Source organism: Actinia tenebrosa, unplaced genomic scaffold, assembly GCF_029948245.1.
Source record: "Actinia tenebrosa isolate PJP-AT-01 unplaced genomic scaffold, QUT_ActTen_1.0 PGA_scaffold13__45_contigs__length_12533684, whole genome shotgun sequence".
Lineage (NCBI taxonomy): Eukaryota > Metazoa > Cnidaria > Anthozoa > Actiniaria > Actiniidae > Actinia > Actinia tenebrosa.
Window position 1 is genome coordinate 6,324,616 of NW_028292573.1, and position 20,108 is coordinate 6,344,723.

The window sequence follows — 20,108 nt, forward strand, 5'->3', positions numbered from 1 at the left end:
ACCGGTATCTTGAGGTATTCCGCACCGTTTACGACAAGTTAGTTTAATTCATGATTCATTTGATTTAAAAAACAAAACATAGGATTAAAATGAGAATAGATAGATCTTCCAATCAATTAAACTAAACCTTTTTAACAGTACTTTACTATGATGGAACAACCAAAAATCATTTTCGGATCGAATGGTGCGGTCTCACTGGGTAACTTAGGAATCACTCGTATTGCAATGCTATGCTTCAGCTTATGATGAAGAAAATTTAAGTTGAATTTTTATTTACATGTTTCTTAAAAACTTTTAGGTATCTTAGGAAAAACTGCATTATATGTCTCTTTTAGATTTGAGAAATAACCCTGATGATAAAAGGCGTAATGAGCACCCAATGAAAATAAAGGGAAAACTTCAGCTTGGTGCAGATTACCGAGAAAAAACGACGTTCTATTGACATATTTTCTAAAACTTTCTAGTAACTTAGTGAAAGCACTACTTTTTTGACACGACGTTTCAGTTTTGATGAATTAGAAAGTAGATTGTTTTCTGTTTATTGGACAAAACTCTTACTTGGTCAAATTTACAATTTACTTCAAGTAACAAACAACACAAAACTTGTGTCTCATGAAAATAGAACTTGTTCTTCAAAAGAAATTACAAAATTATTTGTTAAGAGAGGAGAAAATTAAATTTGATCAGCATTATCAAGGGCGGATCCAGCCAAATTTTAATGGGGGGGGGGGGGGGGGGGACTAATTGAGTTTAGGGGAGCTAATTGAGTTTAGGGGGGCTAATGGAGTTTATGGGGGGCTAATTGAGTTTAGGGGGGCTAATTGAGTTTATGGGGGGCTAATTGAGTTTATGGGGGGCTAATTGAGTTTAGGGGGGGCTAATTGAGTTTATGGGGGGCTAATTGAGTTTAGGGGAGCTAATTGAGTTTATGGGGGGCTAATTGAGTTTAGGGGAGGGGGGGGGGGAGGCTCTCTGAAGCGCGGGCACTGAAATGTCAGCAGTCACTCTTCAAAGTGAAACAAAGTGGACACAAAGTATTAAATAGAACCCTACTTTTTTGAGATGAAATATATAGCTTTCTATTAAAATAGTAGACTGATTTCAAAATTAATACTAAATGCAGAAAATTCAATATCTTGAAGAAATAACCCCAGGGAAATAAAGCGAGTAATTAATAATTTCTTTTTACTTTGAGCAAACTCACAGATCACAAGTGACCCACTAATGTAAACTTCTTAAAGTTATGTCAGCACAGAATATGTAAAATGTAAAATATGATGCTAACATTTTAAAAAAATCAGAGACCTTAATGTGAATTTTTCTTATTTTCATTTATCGTTAAAGGGTTACAGCAAGGAAAATACAGATCGGACGCTCAGCTGTCGATGGATTTTACTGTGACATAGTAACCTTCCCATCATCCTTCACTGGGAGTGATACAATAATAGTCTTTACATCATTAAGCTTGGGAACAAACTCGTCGCGTGTTCATGACGTAGGATTCACGTGGACCGAGTCTGTAACTACGAGTGGGTTTAGGGTGTGCGTGGTTGAGAGCGGGACTGGGTTCGAGGGGACTGTACGAGTGAACTGGGTTGCTTATCAAGTGACTGAATCAGGTGTGGCTGAGGGAAGTACCAGATTCAACGACTGGACGACAGGAACACATTGTAACCGAGTACCACTATCACAGGTTAGCTTAGTGATTTGTTTTTATAATGAATTGAATTGGTTCAATAAACTAAAACAACCTCAGGGCACAGCTAACTTACCGTTTGAACTGAAAGTTTGAACATTGGCTTTTGGTTTTGTGTAGGAAGCCAAACAGAAAAATCCATAGAAAACCCCTTGAAGAAAAAAAAGTCCTAACAAACTCTACTCACATGTCATGCCGAGTAAAGAAATCAAAACTAAAGCTCCAGATTGAGGAGAAAGCCACTGTCCGATACAACACCCATGATTCACCTAGTTTAGAACGTCTTCAAACACTTATCCTTGATCATTAATTATATTCCAATACTACATGATTTGTGCATTTGAAGCTTCACCTTATTTAAACTATTTTAAATCAATCCAAAGGGGTTCACAAACAAGCCCAAAGTTTTCAACACAGCTCGTCACAACGTACAGAACAAAAGGCAAGATGCTTCTGCTGTTTGGGTAGAACACATCGCTAGAGATGAATTTACGATTTGTTTGAGAGAAGCAAGAACGTTTGATGGACGTCACAAGGATATTGAAGTGGTATGTTATTGCATCATGCTTTTTTGATTCCCTATTGTCTTATTTAATTCACCGCTTTTCTCCTTCCCGTCCCTTAAGTTGTTTATTATTATGCAAAGATGGGTTCTGCTTTTCTTCTTAGGTATGGATGGCTTTCACTGAGGTTCCACTCTCTTGACTCATAACGAGATCATTACTCTGTCAATTCTTCCAAATTCTCTTCAACCGAGTGAAGAAGTACAACGAACGCATTTTGCCAGGTATTGTGGAGACAAAACTCCAACGAGTGAGAGTGATATGTGGAAGAAATAAAAATAAAAATAAAATAAATAAAATACAATAAAGAAAATAAAATAAAAAAAAAAATAAATAACAATACAAATAAAAAAAATACATAAAAAAAAGTAAAATAAATAAAAAAATAAAATAAATAAAATAAATAAAATAAAATACAATACAGATAAATAAAAATAAAATAACAACACATAATCAAAATAAAATACACTATCCCAATCAATAACAAAAACTCTACTCCCTCCCCTCCCCCTCCCCTCCCTCCCCTCCCCTCCCCTCACCTCCCCTCCCCTCCCTCCCTCCCCTCCCCTCCCTCCCTCCATCCCCTCCCCTCCACTCCCCCCTCCCCTCCCCTCCCCCTCCCTCCCCTCCCCTCCCTCCCTCCCCTCCCTCCCCTCCCCTCCCCTCCCTCCCCTCCCTCCCTCCCCTCCCTCCCTCCCTCCCCTCCCCTCCCCTCCCTCCCCTCCCCTCCCCTCCCCTCCCATCCCCTCCCTCCCCTCCCCTCCCCTCCCCTCCCCTCCCCTCCCCTCCCCTCCCTCCCTCCACTCCCCTCCCCTCCCCTCCCCTCCCCTCACCTCCCCTCCCCTCCCCTCCCCTCCACCTCCCCTCCCCTCCCTCCCCTCCCCTCCCTCCCTCCCCTCCCTCCCCTCCCCTCCCCTCCCCTCCCCTCCCCTCCCTCCCCTCCCTCCCCTCCCCTCCCTCCCCTCCCCTCCCCTCCCTCCCTCCCCTCCCCTCCCTCCCCTCCCCTCCCCTCCCTCCCACTCCCCTCCCCTCCCCTCACCTCCCCCAACTCCCTCCCCTCCCCTCCACTCCCCTCCCCTCCCTCACCCTCCCCTCCCCTCCCCTTCCCCTCCCCCTCCCCTCCCCATCCCTCCCCCTCCCCTCCCCTCCCCTCCACCTCCCCTCCCCTCCCCTCCCCTCCCCTCCCCTCCCCTCCCTCCCTCCCCTCCCCTCCCGCCTTCCCCCCTCCTTCGGACCCTTGCCCCTCTTCCCCAGCTGTGTATCTTCTACTTTTTTCACCCGCTCGTCCCCTTTACCGGGATCCCCTACTTTTCACCTCCATCGATTGTCCACTCACTCCAATGTCATGAGTACTACAGCAGTAATGTGAACGCGGTGCCACCAGAACACAACTCCATTGTAGCCTGGAACGAGGTAGTACTTAATCAAATCTTAATTCCAAAAATATCATAAATTACATCTGCGTATATATATAAGATGAAATAAAAAAGAAGAAAGGAAACAACAAAATAAGAACGAGACAAGCAACACGAGGTTAACAAAATAAAAGCAATTGAGAATAAGAAAAAATATAAGTATACCAAATCACTAAGTATTCATAACAGTTATACGAAACCGTAGGTTTAATAGTTTTTAAGGTAAGAGCATAATGTAAATCATTTCAATTCTATATTAGGATAACAAACTAGCCCTCTGTGACTAAAAGGTTCCCTCAGTGGCTTACATTGATGCTGTCTTGGAGTTTGACTATGGTTTTCGCGTCAAAATCTTCGCGAATACTCTCAGTTCAGAACTCTTGCTAAGAAATGCAGCAACAAGAAATGAAATACCACAACACCAACTAAGCTTTAAGTGCATATCAAATACATGATCAGGGTTAATAATGATTTATGGTAAATTTGTCATTTTCGCATAGGAAATAACGAGAACTTACTTTAGAGCTTGTGTGAAGGACTTGGTTGGATTGAATCGCAAGCATCATCCAGTGACTGTTGATTACTTGATATTTGGTGGTAAGCACTGCTTGTCTTTTGCACTCATACATTGAAAAAGATATCTACCTTAACATAATCTTTAAATAATATGTTTAGACCTTGATCCATGCATCAACAAAACGTGTGAGTACTTTGGAATCTGCCAAGCATTGTCACCAGGTGTTGCCCAGTGTGTGTGTATTGCTGAATGCCCCACATATCAATATCTTGTTTGTGCGAACAATGGACAGACATTTGACAACATGTGCATCATGAAGAGAGAGATATGTAGAACCAGAGGAAACTTCACTTACTATCACCCTGGAGGCTGCCAAGGTAACATTGATGTCATAAAAAAACTTTTCTCAGAAAATATATTTTTTATCTTATAAATATTTTTGGCATGTTTTTCAAAAGGATTTCCATTGGACAAAGGGAGACACTTTCTTCGTCAGCAAGACTTTCCATGGTCAGATACTCATTGCGAGATCGTGTCGCTCAAGCCCTACACTTTTTATCCCGACAAACCCTTACATGTCCAACTGACGGTGAACTACGTCAATGCTTTACCGACTTCCAAGGTACACGAAGCTACAGTAACTTGGACAGAGAACGTGAATATGGACAATTTTACTGCGTGTATTTCCAGGACAGGTAGGAATGACAATCCGTCATATGAATTGGAATCAGTTGATTGGATAGCCTATCAAGGAGCACCTAACGGTGGAGTTACCGGAAGAGAACGGTTCACACGATGGTGGACTGGTACGACATGTAGGACTATTTCGTTTCCTGGGGTATGTATCGTATTTTGGCATAAAATTAAAATCAGTGGAACATTCAAAATATTTATTACCTATTTCTGAACTAATGAGAGAACGATTGACTGAGCCTCTGATAAAAATGAATTGTTTAAAAATGTTACGTTTAATTCGTTTAGCTGTTCTAGCTATTTTTTGTAGTTTTTTTACCCTTAATTTTTCTTATATATTTATTTTATTTATTTATTTTTTTCTTTCTTTCTTTTTGTAAATATATCAAAAGTGCAAATAAAGTTGTATTTATTTAGAGTAAATCAGACATTTTGATAAAATTAATATCATGTGCATACAGGGCAAATTTTCTAGCTCTCCCACAGTGTTAGCTACGCTACAACATGAAAGAAGAGGCCTGAAACATGATGCTGCGAGCGTTTGGATAGAGGATATTAGTTCCTCGTCGATCAAAGTTTGTTTAAGAGAACTGCAGAACTTTGACGGCGTACATGAAGATATCAATGTGGTAAGCTAATTATCTAATGTGAGAAGGAAGTTTTGGATTAGTTGTGTGCAAAATGAAGTAAGTGTGCACTTATCCTCCATCCATGATCAAATTGGAATCTGAAAAACTGATTTTTAGGAAAAGGAACAAAGTATTGTAGCTAGAACCAAATATGGCCAACTACCACGACAAAAATAGGCAGCGCAATATACAACACACATTATCCTTATTTCCCGAAAGCTGCAATTGCATTTCTTGAAACATTTATAATTGTTGTTTTACGAAGGTTTTCACTAAAAAAAAAAGAAAGAGATTAAAACATTGCTTTTCTTCATATTTCAAACAGTACTGGATGGCATTTGAGATTCTACACCGTCCATTGTTCACTGAACACGGTAGCATTGACTTCCCTAATGACTACACACCTCAGCAATCTGATAATTACGCATTTTGCAAGGTACTGTATTTTCGAAACTAACTTACAGCTGAAGCAATTTATGAAATTAAAACATTGCACTTCTTGCCAAGTTTTTATCTTTATATCTGTCTAGTAATGAAGTATATTTGCATGATTTTTGTTAGACTGTTGAAATGGTACGCAACTACACCAAGCAACCTTTAGTCATGGTAACACCAACACACCGTACAGGTGGTGGACGGAAGAACCCACAATGCAATGGAGTATCTGCCTGGATTGAGGTAAAGTATTTGTGCAAAACTTTTGTGTGTTTGTCAATGTTTTTCATTTTATCCTGACTATGGTCCTCCTGATAACAGGGCTGTTTATAGCGGAGCTCCCGCGCGGAGCACCATACTTAAGAAAAAATGGTAAATCATCGAGTTGATTTTTCATGGCTTGGCTGACGTCACTTCCGTCCGTCCGTCCGTCGGTCCGTGCACACAACACAGGGATCCCGCTTGATGTGAAATCAAAACTACTCACAAATGCGGTTCTCAATTGCACAGAAAAAATCGCTTTAGGACGATAGACCAAAAGCAATTTAAAGAAAAACTTTCATGTAGTCAAAGATCAAGAAGTGTTCTTCAAGAATTCAGGTGTGTGTTTTTTAGCAAGCAATCGTATATATATATATATATATCTTTCTTTTTTTTTTTTTTTTTTTTTTTGACAAGCATTTTTCTCGACGAATCGACAAATCAAAGACTTTCTCTTAAAACTTTTTATATTTCTATAGATAAGCTTAATTTATTTTAATGCTGGAGGAAATATAACACGGAGAGCATATTATTACAACAAATATTCGTCCTTTATTTAGCATTGTAAATATCTAACAGCTCGGTTGATTTTAACCAACTGTCGTATGTTTTTCGTTCAAGTGCGGCTTTGTTCGCCTCCTATCACGGGGTCCCAAAGCAAAGAAGACTTTCATTCAATAATTTTATATCTTTCTATAGATAATTTATTAAATTCTTAAATGAAATATAAATTTACACCCAATATTCAACTGTTTATTAAGTTGTTCGAGCAAGTATAATTATACAAATGAGCTTAAATTTGTGTTGTTGAGAGGTGTTATTGTATAAAGACCTAGACTTAAAAAGCTAAAAAATGTTCAAAAACATTTACAAATGCCAATTTACTGATAAAGAAATTCGTCATTTTGTATTTTGCATTGCATTTTGCTTTATTTTCTATTTTGTCTCAGTCGGTTCTTGTCAAGTTTAACTGAATGTAAACTTTGTTTTTGGAAAACTTTTGTCGTTCGTGATTTCCGTATCTTTCTCACACATGAAAACCGATTAAAACTGGTAAAATCGAATCTCAAAATCAAGTAAGCTTAAGTTTTCAACCTTCTTGAAAAGTAGTTAAGGCTTATATGAAATATATTAAAAAATATTAATAAAGAATTAATATAAGAAAGCTATGGAAAACCAAACATCGTTCTGTAATTAAGTAAGCTTATTTTTTGCTTACCTCCTGAACCAGTTTTCAAGTCTGTTTTTTAGTCTTGATTTGTCCTAAATCTCCAGATTTTTTAATTCAGTGAAAGACATCCGAGGTAAATTTCACTAAACCTGATATTGAATTGTATTATCTGTAATTATCTTTCGTTTTTTTAAGTAAAAGAGATTCAAAGCCTCAAAATGTCGGCGATGGAAAACTTTGTCGAAGAATCTTCCAAGAATAAAACTAGCCCCTGGGGGTGGGGGTGAATCGTGTACAAAATTCCTAAGTGGGAGAGCATACTCGCGCAAAGAAAACAATGTAGTGCATTACGATTCGATTTCACTGCATGGTTTTTATTATGGGAGAAAGTATCTTCATCTCGAATAAAAAGATTTCTTTCCCGATCTTAATTTTACCTTTCAATTTCATTCAAATTGTTCTCCCCGTGACTTCCGTATCGGGAGCTCCGCTTTTAGGCAGTGCCTAAATATATATATTATAGACACATTTTGAATCATTTTTGTGGCGATTTCAACGGCTTTGGTGAATTTAATGCAACAATATATCCCAAGTGTACATGTGCATTAGCAACGATTTTCAGTGTAGAAATTGGGAGATGGAATTGCAGGGTTTATCTTATTTCTCAATAGTGAAAATACCGTACCCTAGTGACCATGTACAGTATGTCAAGGTCCAACGCCAGGTGCAGTAATCATAATAGAAACTTGCTGCAAGCAAGAGGATAATAACTTTGAAACAAGACAGCTTTATCTAAGATTATATTTATTTTCTCTTCAACGGAGTATCACGTCTCAAAACTTCCGTATTTGCATGAAGGAGTTGTACGCTAATCAGTATGATCCGGTGACAATGCAGTTTGTCGTAGTATCAGGTATTTGATTCGTTAGGTCTAAACAAAAATATCAGATGATAATGCTGGTGAAGACGGTGATGTTGATTTAATGATGTTGTTGGTGGTATTGAAGGTGATAATGATAACAATGATGAAGATGATGACGATGATGATGGTGGTGGTGGTAGTGAAGGTGGTAGTGAAGGTGGTGGTGATACTGAATGAAGATTATCGATGATGAGGAAGATACAAGTTTCAAATATTTTTATTTTACTAGACATCTGTGGTGAAGGATGGAGGTACTTTAATGGTTTCTGTTACTTGACCAACTCGTCCTGTGCCACGTGGCAGGCAGCACAGTCAAGCTGTCTCAGTCGTAACGCTAGCCTAGCAAGCATCACAAGCCAGGAAGACAACATTTACGTTCAACACAGGCATGGTGGAGAAACTGGATGGATTGGACTGCAGGATCTTCGGAGCAATGGAAACTTTACATGGATCGATGGAACTGAAGTGAATTTTACTTACTGGGCACCAAACCGACCAGACAAACTCAAAAGGGACCAACACTGTGTCCAAACTCGAGGGCCGAGACATGGGTACAAATGGGTTGACGTCACATGTTCTTCCTGTAACACTTATACTTGTAAACGAGGTTTGTACTTTACTTCATCATAAAAATAATGATTCGGAAATATTACAGAAAGCATCTCGGCCTCAAACCAAACAACAATTTCATTGAAAGGCAAAATAATTAATGGGATGATGTACGTTAAGGCACGGCTAAATTAAGGATTAAACTGCACTTCTCGGGGTCTGGAGATCTAAAATTTTCGGCCTTAGTTCTATGACGCTAACTTCATAGTCATACAGTGGTCACAAATTTAATAGATGAACACAAGTGTAATGAACAGTTGCAAAAACCTCAAATGTAATAAATTACAAAAATCTATGATTAATATCAATGATAAAAAAAATCTGGGGAAACAAATCAATTTGATAATCAATTAATCTATGACCGATTATTAGGCTGCGTTCATAATGTATGTCTTTAAATAATAATAATAATAATAATAATAATAATAATAATAATAACGGGGTTCTTATATAGCGCAATTTCACGTAGTCTCAATGCGCTTCACAATCGTGATCAGTGGAGGACTTTACGGGCTGCGTATTTAGGCGCTAGTAGCAGCCGTGCAGCTTACAATCATGAGTGATTTGATAGTATGTTAGTATTAATGCCTCCAGATCGGGATAGGCTGTTAAACCGGGAGACAATCCCCAATCCCCTAAATGACAAAAAAACTATTTAAGACTCCCCCTTGAAGTTCCCCAAAAAATAACTATCCCCCCGGCAATTTCTCGTAGCTTCTTCTAAAAAATTTGCATACCCCCCAATTTTCTGAAAAAATTTTCTAAACCCCCCCATTTTACTGGTAACAATTTTCCCGATCCCCTCTAAATTTTCCCTGCTCCCCCCCCCCCCCCCCCCCCCAATACATTATGAACGCAGCCTTACCGTACCGGCTCTGAGTAGGCTTTTTCTTTAACAATATTTTAACTTCTTACTTTTGGGCGTCGCGCTGTACGTTTAAAGGAGTAGATTTTATTAGATTAGTCTGATGAACCTTTCAGCTATGTAACTATACCTCTGCAATATCCAAAGCAGTGAAATGATAAAAGACACGGCGTCTTTGTTGGTTGATATATTAAAATATATATATAATTGACAAGTCTTTTGATAAATTGAACCAAGAGAGCGGCTATGACGTCATGTACAACAAATCAATTTTTCAGGGCCTTGATGTAATTAAAAAGTGGTATGAACTCCATGAAAGGCATGAGGCATAGGCATAGAAAAGAGTAGGAAAACTGTCATTTAGGTACACAAAGGTGTCCGACAGAAGCAACTTATGGCTTTAGTAAAAGGGGGTACCATTTGTGAGGGAAGATAGATAAAAAGATTACCCTATCTTTCAAAAACGTTGGATATATTCCTGTTTCAAGTAACGTTTACTTTGGAAAATCTGAAATAGATTTCGCATCTGATTATTACTTTTGTGACTTATATGGCTAACAAACCTGTGACCCTTGTTCCATGATGGAAAAGGAATTTAGAAGTTGATTTTTTGGGAGGGAAGAAAACTGGCTCTTTCTTGTTGTTGCAGGGCACCTGAGCCATGAAGACAATAAAACAATAGCCGAGAACAATGAGTTTGCAACTAAACAATACCTTGCAATACAAAAACCCTAACTCAGAATACAATACAGCTTACAACACCAAGAAAGACTCGGAAAACCAGAGAACCCAGAGAAAAACCCACTCACAAATAGCACCGAATCCGAGATTCGACCCGGGTCGCATTGGTGAGGTGCGAGCGCTATCACCACTACGCCACCCGTGAAATCTTTGAAAGAACATCGGAGAAAAAATCAAAGGAGAGATCCTAAAAACTCTGCTCATATGTAATTCTTCGTTTGCACGTTACGTCCTCGCGGCCATGTTGGTACGATTTAACAAAAGATTTCTCATTGGTATCCATTGTTAACGGTACCACAATGGCCGCCATGTTTTTTGTCTTTTAACTCTCTTGGGAATGCTTGCAATCCATCAATATCAGGCTGGTCTAGTCAGCCATTTCCTTACCTGTGGAGAAGCTACAAATGTCAGTTTGTTTGTGGTCCTTTCATCAGAATTGGACGAGTGCTCTACTGGTGCTCATACCTGTCATACCAATGCTCGTTGCACAAACACTATTGGTTCGTTCACTTGTCAGTGTGATCCTGGTTACTATGGAAATGGACAAACATGTGGTACGTTCTGGACGCTAATTGTAGTTTGATCGATGCCGATATCATGGCAACACGTTCTTGATTCTCGCATTGTTACGCTTCATTATCATCAATAAACTAAGCCAAATAGAGAACTGCCCTCTTGAAAGCGCGCGGCCAGCGGGCGTAAATGGATTTTGGCGGGCCGCAAATACATTTGCAGCCCTGTTGCTGATTTTGCTACTAGTAAAAACGGCTCGTACAACCGTTCTCGACCAATCAAATGTCTATTTTATACAAAGCTTACATTAATTCCTTATTATTGAACATGAAACAAAAACATACAAAAAACCTGTAATTTCCTTTTGAATTATTTGTATACAAATTGTATACTGAACCAGTTCACTGAATAAAGTTGAATCAATATTTTAATAAAGACATTTGGAAAATTTGCTAAAACTTGGCTTAGTTCATCAATTGTTTAAGAGGGCTAGTCCCTAAAAATCAAACAACGTGAGCAGACCTTGAAAAATCAAAATTCTTCAAACTTTGCCAGATCATAGCATTTGGGCTACTATTAAACACAAAATAACTCAAAGGCTTATTGGGACGTTATTTTTTATGAACGGAGGCAATTTTGATTTTCGCCGTTTTAGGGCGACTTTTGGGGTTGTAATACTACCTCTCAACCCAAGCTCATTTCTATATCAATCTCAAACGCTATGCACTTTTAAAGTTGATACATAGAAAGTATAGGCATTTTTCTACATTTTATTAGTTTTCTTGATAAATATGTAATACGTGGAATATTTTACAGATTTTTGAGTTTTTTCGATTTTGAAGCAAATTCAAGAAGAGCAAAAATAAGCCAACTTCACACTAAAATATCTCCACTGGTATGTCGATCCAGGACAAAAAAATACTTCTGGAACAACGAAGGGCATGTCTTCTTTCGAAATGTAAAATAAAATTTTGGGGCCAGTTGAAAACAGGATTCAGAGAGTCGAAAATGGAAAGGCTCATAATCTCAAACATCCACGCGTTACGGTATTGTTATGTCACGCAAACTCGCGTCTTCAGCGTAGTGAAAAAATCCCTTTGCCCGTAGAATGACTTAGATCATCAAAACTGACTAGCAAAATCATTTCTTATAACCTTTAACACATTCGAGTTGCATTTTGTGAGAAATTAAAAATTATATTTTAAACTGGAGCAACTCATTTCACACTGGAAATAGTAAAATTTTCTAACAAAGTTAAACGAACGAAACTCATTTGATTTTCCATCTCGCTACACGCAATTCTTAGGAATTTAAACATTAATTTTATAATTATTTAGCAGTTAATTAGAACTTACCAAAAATACAAGATAGATTCCATTCATTTGGCGCGCGATTTTCGATAGCGAGAGTTTATATATTTGCCTGCGATCGGAACTACAAACAAATAACAAGATATTGCGTTACACACAGGAAACCCAAGCGCATCGGGGTTTATCAATCTTTCCTACCGATTTTCCTTCTTTGTTTTTTAAGGAAACTCCTATTATTTTGAAATTTGCAATTATATTAGTTTGGGTTTAATTTTTTGGGGGATTTACTTTTTGTGTCCAATTTTTTTTTTTCACGTCCTTGGTCCTTGATTGTCAAGGGGGACTGGACTGGGGACACCTGTTTTCAATTTACTTCCAAAACAAACAATCCTGGTCTCGTTTCACAATACCAGGCATTTACTTCAAAGTAAACAATCGTGTTCTTCGTTATTTGAATAAGTATTTCATATTATTGAGTCCTCTCAACAGCGAATGGCTGTATGTAGCTATTCAGCTTATGTTAAAGGCCCTTGTGGCTCTAGTCAGGACAGAAAAGAAGATGTGCTATGCGTAACTCTCGAAAATTGTGAAAGACCCATCAAAGGACATTTGAAGTTTCTCAATGTTAGAGATTCAGCTTTGGCAACTGAATCACAGTTACTTCTGGCAAGGGCAGGTAGGACGACTGGATGTTTGTGAATATTAGCCTCATGAATTTCTATAGATGGTTATGTACTCGCATCAATCGAGGGGAAACGGTCAAAGCTGGATCCGTTAGACATAAGAATTATGTGGTTTGTCGTTACCCTGAAACAAATCATACTTAGTTCAAACGTTATTTAAATTGGCAGGCATATTTGAAAATCCATCCGATAAGCTGATGCTAACAGTGTGTCCGCGTCACCGAGCCCAGCATGGAATAAGGTGGCGCTGCTTTAAAAAAACTTGCTCAATGCCAGTGAGTTGGGCCCAACACAAACTAAACAGTACAGAGGCGATGGTGGTCTTACGAGCCAACAGTCAAAGGGGCTTTATCAATTAACAAATAACTTGACTCCAGTTGGGACACGTGAGTATTTTTTTATAATTTTGTATCTGCCAATAAAGGTAGTTTTGATAATAATGTTATGACATATCTTGCCATCACAGATCAAAATGAACAAAGACAAATAGAGAATCTGCTACTCAATGGATACATTTTTTATTACCTTGGTTCTGCATTCATCGCCCACTTCCACTCCCAGCTACCCCTTTTACACAACACACAAACCCCGGGTTGGGTACTCCGCCAGAATTTTGGTAGGGGTGTTCCACTGGGATTCTGAAAGGGGTACCCTGTTTATGATATAAAAACTCAAAATTGTAGACCCTGTTTATGAAAAAATAAATAATTTATTGCACTGAGTTCCTGTTTCAATTGTCATGTCATCTCGCGTATCGTTTTTTGTTTTTTGTTTTTTTTTGTTTACGACCATAATAACCAGTTTCGGTCAATACGAAAGTAGAAACCCTGAATATGACAGGAAACTCAAGAAGAAATTGGAACTTGAGTGAAATTGCATACCCTGTTTACGACAAGCAGCTCGAAAAACCCTACCCTGTTCAGCGGATCATCCCCGTATAGTCCATATATGGAAGTAACACTCTTACGCTGCGGAACCATATGTCCCTACTGTTGGTAATTACGTATGTAAGCCTACTACAACTGAGTCAGAAATGTTTTGTTTTCTAGCAATCTGCAAACAATGTCGAATGCAATTAAAGTCTGAAGTTGATTTACTGCAATATCGATCCCTACCCGAGAATGAAGAAGATCCGGTCATTCAAACGTCAGATGATGAACAAAACGTGGCTTCAAGTGAGTGTGCAACAAAAAACAGTAAATCATCGTTCAAGATGATATCGAGTAAATAATGCTAGTGGGGTAACATGATTCAAATTCTTTTGCAGCTATTAGATGATTTGCAATACGCATTAGAGAAGCTGAACTTAGAGGAGGACCCAGCAGTGATCTTTTCAGACTCAACAGAGAGTAGTAATGGCTCCATAGACCTTTCAAAACAGAAACTCCAGAAGTTAAACGAATTTCTACGAGTGTGCAAAGGTAACGCAGAGTTTGGTTCGATTGGACAGCCCAATAAACCATGGGAAAATATGAGCCAGCGTAGCAAGAACGTCTACGTCAATAGAGCCACCGAAGCCATTGTTTCTGTATTGGATGTCTTAACTCCGGGTGATGCGAATAATCTTTGGGAAGCTGTGCAGTCCTCTCACTCTGTCGATAAAGTTCTTGGCGTTTTACAACCAACCGAGAGACAGTATCTTGAAGCTTTGGCTGAAGCGTACCAAAATGCAGGAAGCTGGGATACCAAACGCAACATTCTTGCAATCATGAGTGACCTGGTGACATTTTGTCAGATTCAAAAGTTTATTCCCGTCCTGACTAAGTATCGTTTTCAGGCAGCAAGAATGCACATTCTGAAGCATGGTCGGGGTACCCCTGTTCTTAAAGAGAAAAGTCCTCGAATTAGAATCGATCCAAACCAGCTTGATCATTTCCTGTCCTTTATAACAAGCAGCCATGTCGTACAGGATCTTCCCTTCGGTCAACGTTACTTGCACTTATCGAATGGTCAGGTTTTAGAGACTCCCAATGTCATACGACTTATGATTCCTCAGAGGATCATAAATCAGTATACCCAGTTCTGTAATGAAAGTAATGTGAAAGTTCTAAGTCCATCTACCATGTACCGAATACTCTCGGTTTGCACTGCCACAGTGCGAAAATCCCTCCAAGGTCTAGATTACCTTTCAGCAGATGGAGCAAAAGGCTTTGATGACTTGACTATCCTTATCAATCAACTTGCTGATTATGGCCAAGACAAAGCCTGGATCAAAAACTGCGAAGGAATGCTAAAAATAGGAAAGCAGTATATAAAAAACGACTACAAGGTTCGTAATCATAACAAAACAAAACCGTATTCAGTACCACAGCGCATTGAAAAAATTAAGATCTTTTTTATCTCTTTATTCAAGCTCATTTTTAGATTTAAAAAAAAAAAAACGTTTTCTTGCAAAAGGAGAAAGGGCAAGAACCCAAAACCACACAAAACGACCAAAAGAACGTGAAATGTGTGATTTTATTATTAAACGATATGAATTTATTATAGGTTCACATATCAGAGAAATCTCAAGTGAAAGATCACTGTACTGTTTACGCACTCAACGACCCAAATGAAAAGAAGTTGTGTTCATCATGTAGCGATCACCAACATGACCTTAGTTGCTCTTCTTGTGAGGAACTAAAAACTGTCCTTTCTTCAATCAAGAACGCAGTGGCAAACGTTTCAAAGCGTCTAGGAAACGAAAAGGGCGATGATATGATGTTTTCTTGTCAACAGGCAATACAGGCTATAGATACTTGGAATTCCCACCAACTTCGATCATTGAGACAAGACAAATCACGAATCGACATGATAAATGAATTAGATGAGAGTACAGTGTTGATCACCCAAGACTGGGCGATGAAATTTCTTCCCCAGAAGTATCGAGAAACTCAGACCGATTGGTTCGGAAAGAGAGGGATTAGTTGGCACATATCTGTAGTGGTCAGAAGAACAGCAGTAGGACAGCTCCAGCACCAAGCATTTGTACACATTGCAAAAAACTGTAGCCAAGACAGCGATGACCTGGTGTCTATCATGGAACACACCCAGAGGCAACTCAAAAGTGAGCATCCTGAAATCACTGGTGCTGTGTACAAGCAAGACAACGCGGGGTGTTATCACAGTGCAGCTATGATAACTGCCTGTCACTTCATGCAGAAAGAGACCGGAATTAGAGTTAAGCGTATTGATTTTAGCGATCCTCAAGGAGGGAAAGGCTCTTGTGATCGTAAGGCCGCAACGATCAAAGCACACGTTCGTCGTTACATTAACGAAGGACACGATGTTTGCAATGCAGAAGCCTTAAAGGAAGCCATTCTCTCCCATGGTGGTGTGCGTGGTGTTAGAGTTGCTGTGATTGACGCTGCTGGCTTACAAACAATCCAGGGAATTAAACTAGTTGGGATTAACTCCTTTAATAATTTCAAGTACAGCAAAGATAAGCTTACGATGTGGAAAGCCTATGACATTGGTAAAGGGAAATCTCTTGACTGGGCTACACAATAAGGTAATTAATGAATTTTTATTTAAGCCCTCCTTATTTATTGTTTTTAATATTACGATCATTATATATGTTATCGTTTTTGTTTTTTCCCACAACGAAAATGATAAACTGGTAGTGAAAAGGGGAGGAAACAAATTACGAAAAAAAGAATGTAAGAAAAAACAAGAACATGAAGAGAGAGAGAGAGAGAATTAATAAATAAGAACTAATCAATATATCTTTTTTTTTTTTTTTTTTTGTTAGATCTTCGAAGCCCTTCCTTTGCAAAGTTTATCGAATCTTATTCAGAAGGGTATTTTGTTGAAATCATTCAACGACCGGAGAGTGTGGACGCCCAATAAAGTAGAGATAACGAAAAAGATAAAGTGGAAGACGACGTGGAAGACAGTGAAGGATCAACCGCAAAACTTTTCGCCTGCCCTAAAGATGGCTGCGTTAAAGAGTACAAGAGATATAGTTCTCTTGAAAACCACATCCAATATGGTGAATGAAGCGTGTTCAAGAGAGAGAGAGCTTAATGGATAAGGCAAAGATTATTTACCGAGAAAAATTACTTTATAGTGCTGATAGTGTCCCAGATATGTCCAGCTCGATGCTCTACACCTCACCTGCAGATGACTGTCTACCAATGGGCTGGGCTTTGAAAAGATCTAAAAAGACATCGCGATTCAGTGACCGACAGAAACTTTATCTTAACGACAAGTTTTTAATAGGACAGGCAACTGGCCACAACATTGACGCAGGGACTGTATCGCGCGACATGAGATATGCTAAAGACATCAATGGCAAAAGGCTGTTCACGATTGATGAGTTCTTAACACAACAGCAAATACAATCGTATTTCAGTAGAATAGCTGCAAAGCTGAAGGGCGTACCAGTAGATACCCTAGCTACTGATGCAGCGGAAGAGCAATTCGCTGCAGCTACAGAGGAAGAAGGCTATCAATCGACGCGAGAGGAAGTCATCCAGCAATGTGGGCTTCTACATCCCATTACATACGAGACCTACAATCTTTGTCGGCTTAACAAGTCTAATGGGCTTAAACAATTAAGTATTAACGTGCTTGCTAGCATTTGTGAGTATTTTGATATAGATACGGATAACATCACCAGTCGTCGAAAGGCCCCTTATATCGATCTTTTAAGGACAACTTTACAGTCGTGTTCTTGTGTACTGGGATCCGTTTGATTGATTCATGGTCAGAATCATAAAGAAAATCAGTATACAGCCAAGACCGCTATTATTATTTTATAGATCTTGCGCTTGGGTTTCCTGTGTGTAACGCAATATCGTGTTATTTGTTTGTAGTTCCGATCGCGGCAAATATATAAACTCTCGCTATCGAAAATCGCGCGCCAAATGAATGGAATCTATCTCGTATTTTTGGTAAGTTCTAATTAACTGCTAAATAATTATAAAATTAATGTTTAAATTCCTAAGATTTGCGTGTAGCGAGATGGAAAATCAAATGAGTTTCGTTCGTTTAACTTTGTTAGAAAATTTTACTATTTCCAGTGTGAAATGAGTTGCTCCAGTTTAAAATATAATTTTTAATTTCTCACAAAATGCAACTCGAATGTGTTAAAGGTTATAAGAAATGATTTTGCTAGTCAGTTTTGATGATCTAAGTCATTCTACGGGCAAAGGGATTTTTTCACTACGCTGAAGACGCGAGTTTGCGTGACATAACAATACCGTAACGCGTGGATGTTTGAGATTATGAGCCTTTCAATTTTCGACTCTCTGAATCCTGTTTTCAACTGGCCCCAAAATTTTATTTTACATTTCGAAAGAAGACATGCCCTTCGTTGTTCCAGAAGTATCTTTTTGTCCTGGATCGACATACCAGTGGAGATATTTTAGTGTGAAGTTGGCTTATTTTTGCTCTTCTTGAATTTGCTTCAAAATCGAAAAAACTCAAAAATCTGTAAAATATTCCACGTATTACATATTTATCAAGAAAACTAATAAAATGTAGAAAAATGCCTATACTTTCTATGTATCAACTTTAAAAGTGCATAGCGTTTGAGATTGATATAGAAATGAGCTTGGGTTGAGAGGTAGTATTCCAACCCCAAAAGTCGCCCTAAAACGGCGAAAATCAAAATTGCCTCCGTTCATAAAAAATAACGTCCCAATAAGCCTTTGAGTTATTTTGTGTTTAATAGTAGCCCAAATGCTATGATCTGGCAAAGTTTGAAGAATTTTGATTTTTCAAGGTCTGCTCACGTTGTTTGGCTTTTAGGGACTAGCCCTCTTAAGTAGAGAATAATAAAATAAGCGAATAAAATTATGATTATATATTTTAGAAAGAGATTGATTAGTTTGTTTATCAAACTACGAAAATCCTTTTAAGATATTTATAAACACATGAAATTTGAGTTAAAGATATATTTTTAATAGTCCAGCGAATTAAATAGTAAAAGCAAATACTGGAAATTAAACGCTATATTTAGAATCTAAAGATCAGTAGATATATATTGTAAAAAGATATGTTTTATAAAATCATATAAAATCACTAATTTATCAAAAAAATCTAAATTATCAAAAGTTTGATAATGATTTTGCTTTTAAAAAAGTGAAATTGAATTTTAATTTTGTAAAGCAAAATGAATTCATTGAGAGATTGAAATTTTAAATTTTGATAAATCAGTAATTTTAAATAATTTGATACGAGGAAAAGCTATAATTAATCTACTACCTTTTATTCCGAACAACGATCAAATATGATGAAAAGGTTAAAATAAAGATTAATTAAAATGAACAAAAATAATCTAATTTGGTAAAAATATTGATCTATCAACAAAACTTTACATCTTAGAGAAATTGTTGTTAATTAAATTCTAGTAGTTTATAAAATGTTAGATGCTGAAAAAGTCTTACGACCATCATTAAAGCGATACAAATAAATAATTTTATAAATTTCATGAAGAAACGCAAATAAATGACTGATTTAAACTTTTTAGAATGTTCGTAAAACTTTATGCTAAAGAATGCTGCTAAAATAATGATAAGAAAATCAAAAGACAAAAACCGTTTCAAACAAAACAATAACCCTGTTAAACGCTTGGTATTTTATGATTTTGTTTAACAAACACAATTTAGGTGAAGCTCAATCTTACAATTAATTTTTGTTTTTAAAGTTTTTATCATTCTTTAAAAACGATATCACGAAACAATGATGACAATGATGAATTTAAAAGTTATAAAATTAATATTCCTTTTCAATTTCTCGCACACAATTTTCTAATCAAAACGTTTGAGAATTTAGAGAAAAAAAGTAAAACTTTCACTTTAAAATGTTAGAAAATCAGTTTAATTTCCTTAACGACTCTAACTTCAAAGTATTAGGTATAGAATAAAAAATTAAGCGAATAAAATTATGATTATATTTTCTAGAGAGAGATTGATTAGTTCGTTTATCAAACTACGAAAATCCTTTTAAAGTATTTATAAACACTTCAAATTTTAGTAAAAATACTTTTTCAATAGTCCAACGAATTTCATAGTAAAAGAACACTGGAAATTAAACACAATATTTAGAATCTAAAGATCAGTAGATATATATTGTAAAAACACATGTTTTATAAAATCATA

The 20,108-nt window shown here is 37.6% G+C and overlaps 1 protein-coding gene and 1 pseudogene across 1 annotated transcript; both read left to right on the top strand.

Annotated features, from left to right (window-relative positions):
- Positions 1–1,243: 1,243 nt before the first annotated feature.
- LOC148911680 (uncharacterized) lies at positions 1,244–13,039 on the top strand. The gene is made up of 15 exons (XM_089028727.1): positions 1,244–1,260; positions 1,345–1,693; positions 2,080–2,244; positions 2,366–2,395; positions 3,514–3,672; positions 4,175–4,271; positions 4,350–4,568; positions 4,650–5,029; positions 5,346–5,513; positions 5,839–5,949; positions 6,075–6,191; positions 8,239–8,293; positions 8,532–8,909; positions 10,952–11,071; positions 12,801–13,039. Exons 1-15 carry the CDS (start codon positions 1,244–1,246, stop codon positions 13,037–13,039), a joined length of 2,604 nt encoding a protein of 867 aa, XP_088884853.1.
- Positions 13,040–14,531: 1,492 nt separating this feature from the next.
- Positions 14,532–17,861, top strand: LOC148911681 (uncharacterized; annotated as a pseudogene).
- Positions 17,862–20,108: the final 2,247 nt, after the last annotated feature.